We start from the raw sequence: 640 nt of genomic DNA, 5'->3' as shown, positions 1-640 counted from the left end.
GTAAAATGAAAGTATATAAATAAGGGGGGCCCACAGACATTCCCTGAAACGTCACCTGTTGATGATGCCTTTGATTTGGGAGTCCTTCTCCACTTGCTGCTGTTTAAGACGCCGCTCGCTGTCCTCCAGGCGGCACTGGTACTGCTGCAGGATCTTGCTGGTCTGCTGCTCCTGCGACGCGAGCCTCTGCTCGTATTCCTCCAGCTTGCGATGGGACATCTTCAGGCGCTCTTTCAAGGAGTGAATCTCCTCCTCGTACTCCCTCACCTGCAAAGTTTCACTTGATGAATGATACGGCGCACTGGACAATGTGGACAATTTAGAATCTTCAGTTAACCTCAGCGAGAGTTTTTCCTTTCTACTTCTAATTAATTCAGCGTTTGAGTACTTTTGCCACCTCTACTTTTATGCGTCCAAAAACTGTTGTGGTTACCCTCTCCAGGCGGGATTCGTCCATGCTCTTGGAGTACTCCTTAAGCTGGCCCTCGCGGTCGGGCCTCAGACTCTCAATGTCGGCGGAAAGATGCGGCATGTTGGACACCCAGGCCACCGTGCGCTCATTCAGGTTGGACTGGGAACCCTGAAAATGGCATGGAGAAAAGTTATGGTCACTTCTCCCTTTCATAATTTTGCTGCTGTA

At 50.2% G+C, this 640-nt stretch overlaps 1 protein-coding gene across 1 annotated transcript; it reads right to left on the bottom strand.

Annotated features, from left to right (window-relative positions):
• Nucleotides 1-55: 55 nt before the first annotated feature.
• Nucleotides 56-580, bottom strand: LOC109508828 (ras/Rap GTPase-activating protein SynGAP-like; the record flags this gene model as incomplete). The annotated part of the gene is made up of 2 exons (XM_019858782.1): nt 56-267; nt 434-580. Coding segments are annotated over 2 exons (359 nt in total), but the record flags the coding sequence as incomplete, so codon positions are not given.
• Between the last annotated feature and the right edge of the window lie 60 nt (nt 581-640).

This window comes from Hippocampus comes, unplaced genomic scaffold (genome assembly GCF_001891065.2).
Source record: "Hippocampus comes isolate QL1 unplaced genomic scaffold, H_comes_QL1_v1.1 C16647808, whole genome shotgun sequence".
In the NCBI taxonomy this organism is placed as follows: Eukaryota; Metazoa; Chordata; class Actinopteri; order Syngnathiformes; family Syngnathidae; genus Hippocampus; species Hippocampus comes.
Note: the sequence above shows the minus strand (reverse complement) of the source record. Positions and strands in the feature narration are given on the sequence as shown.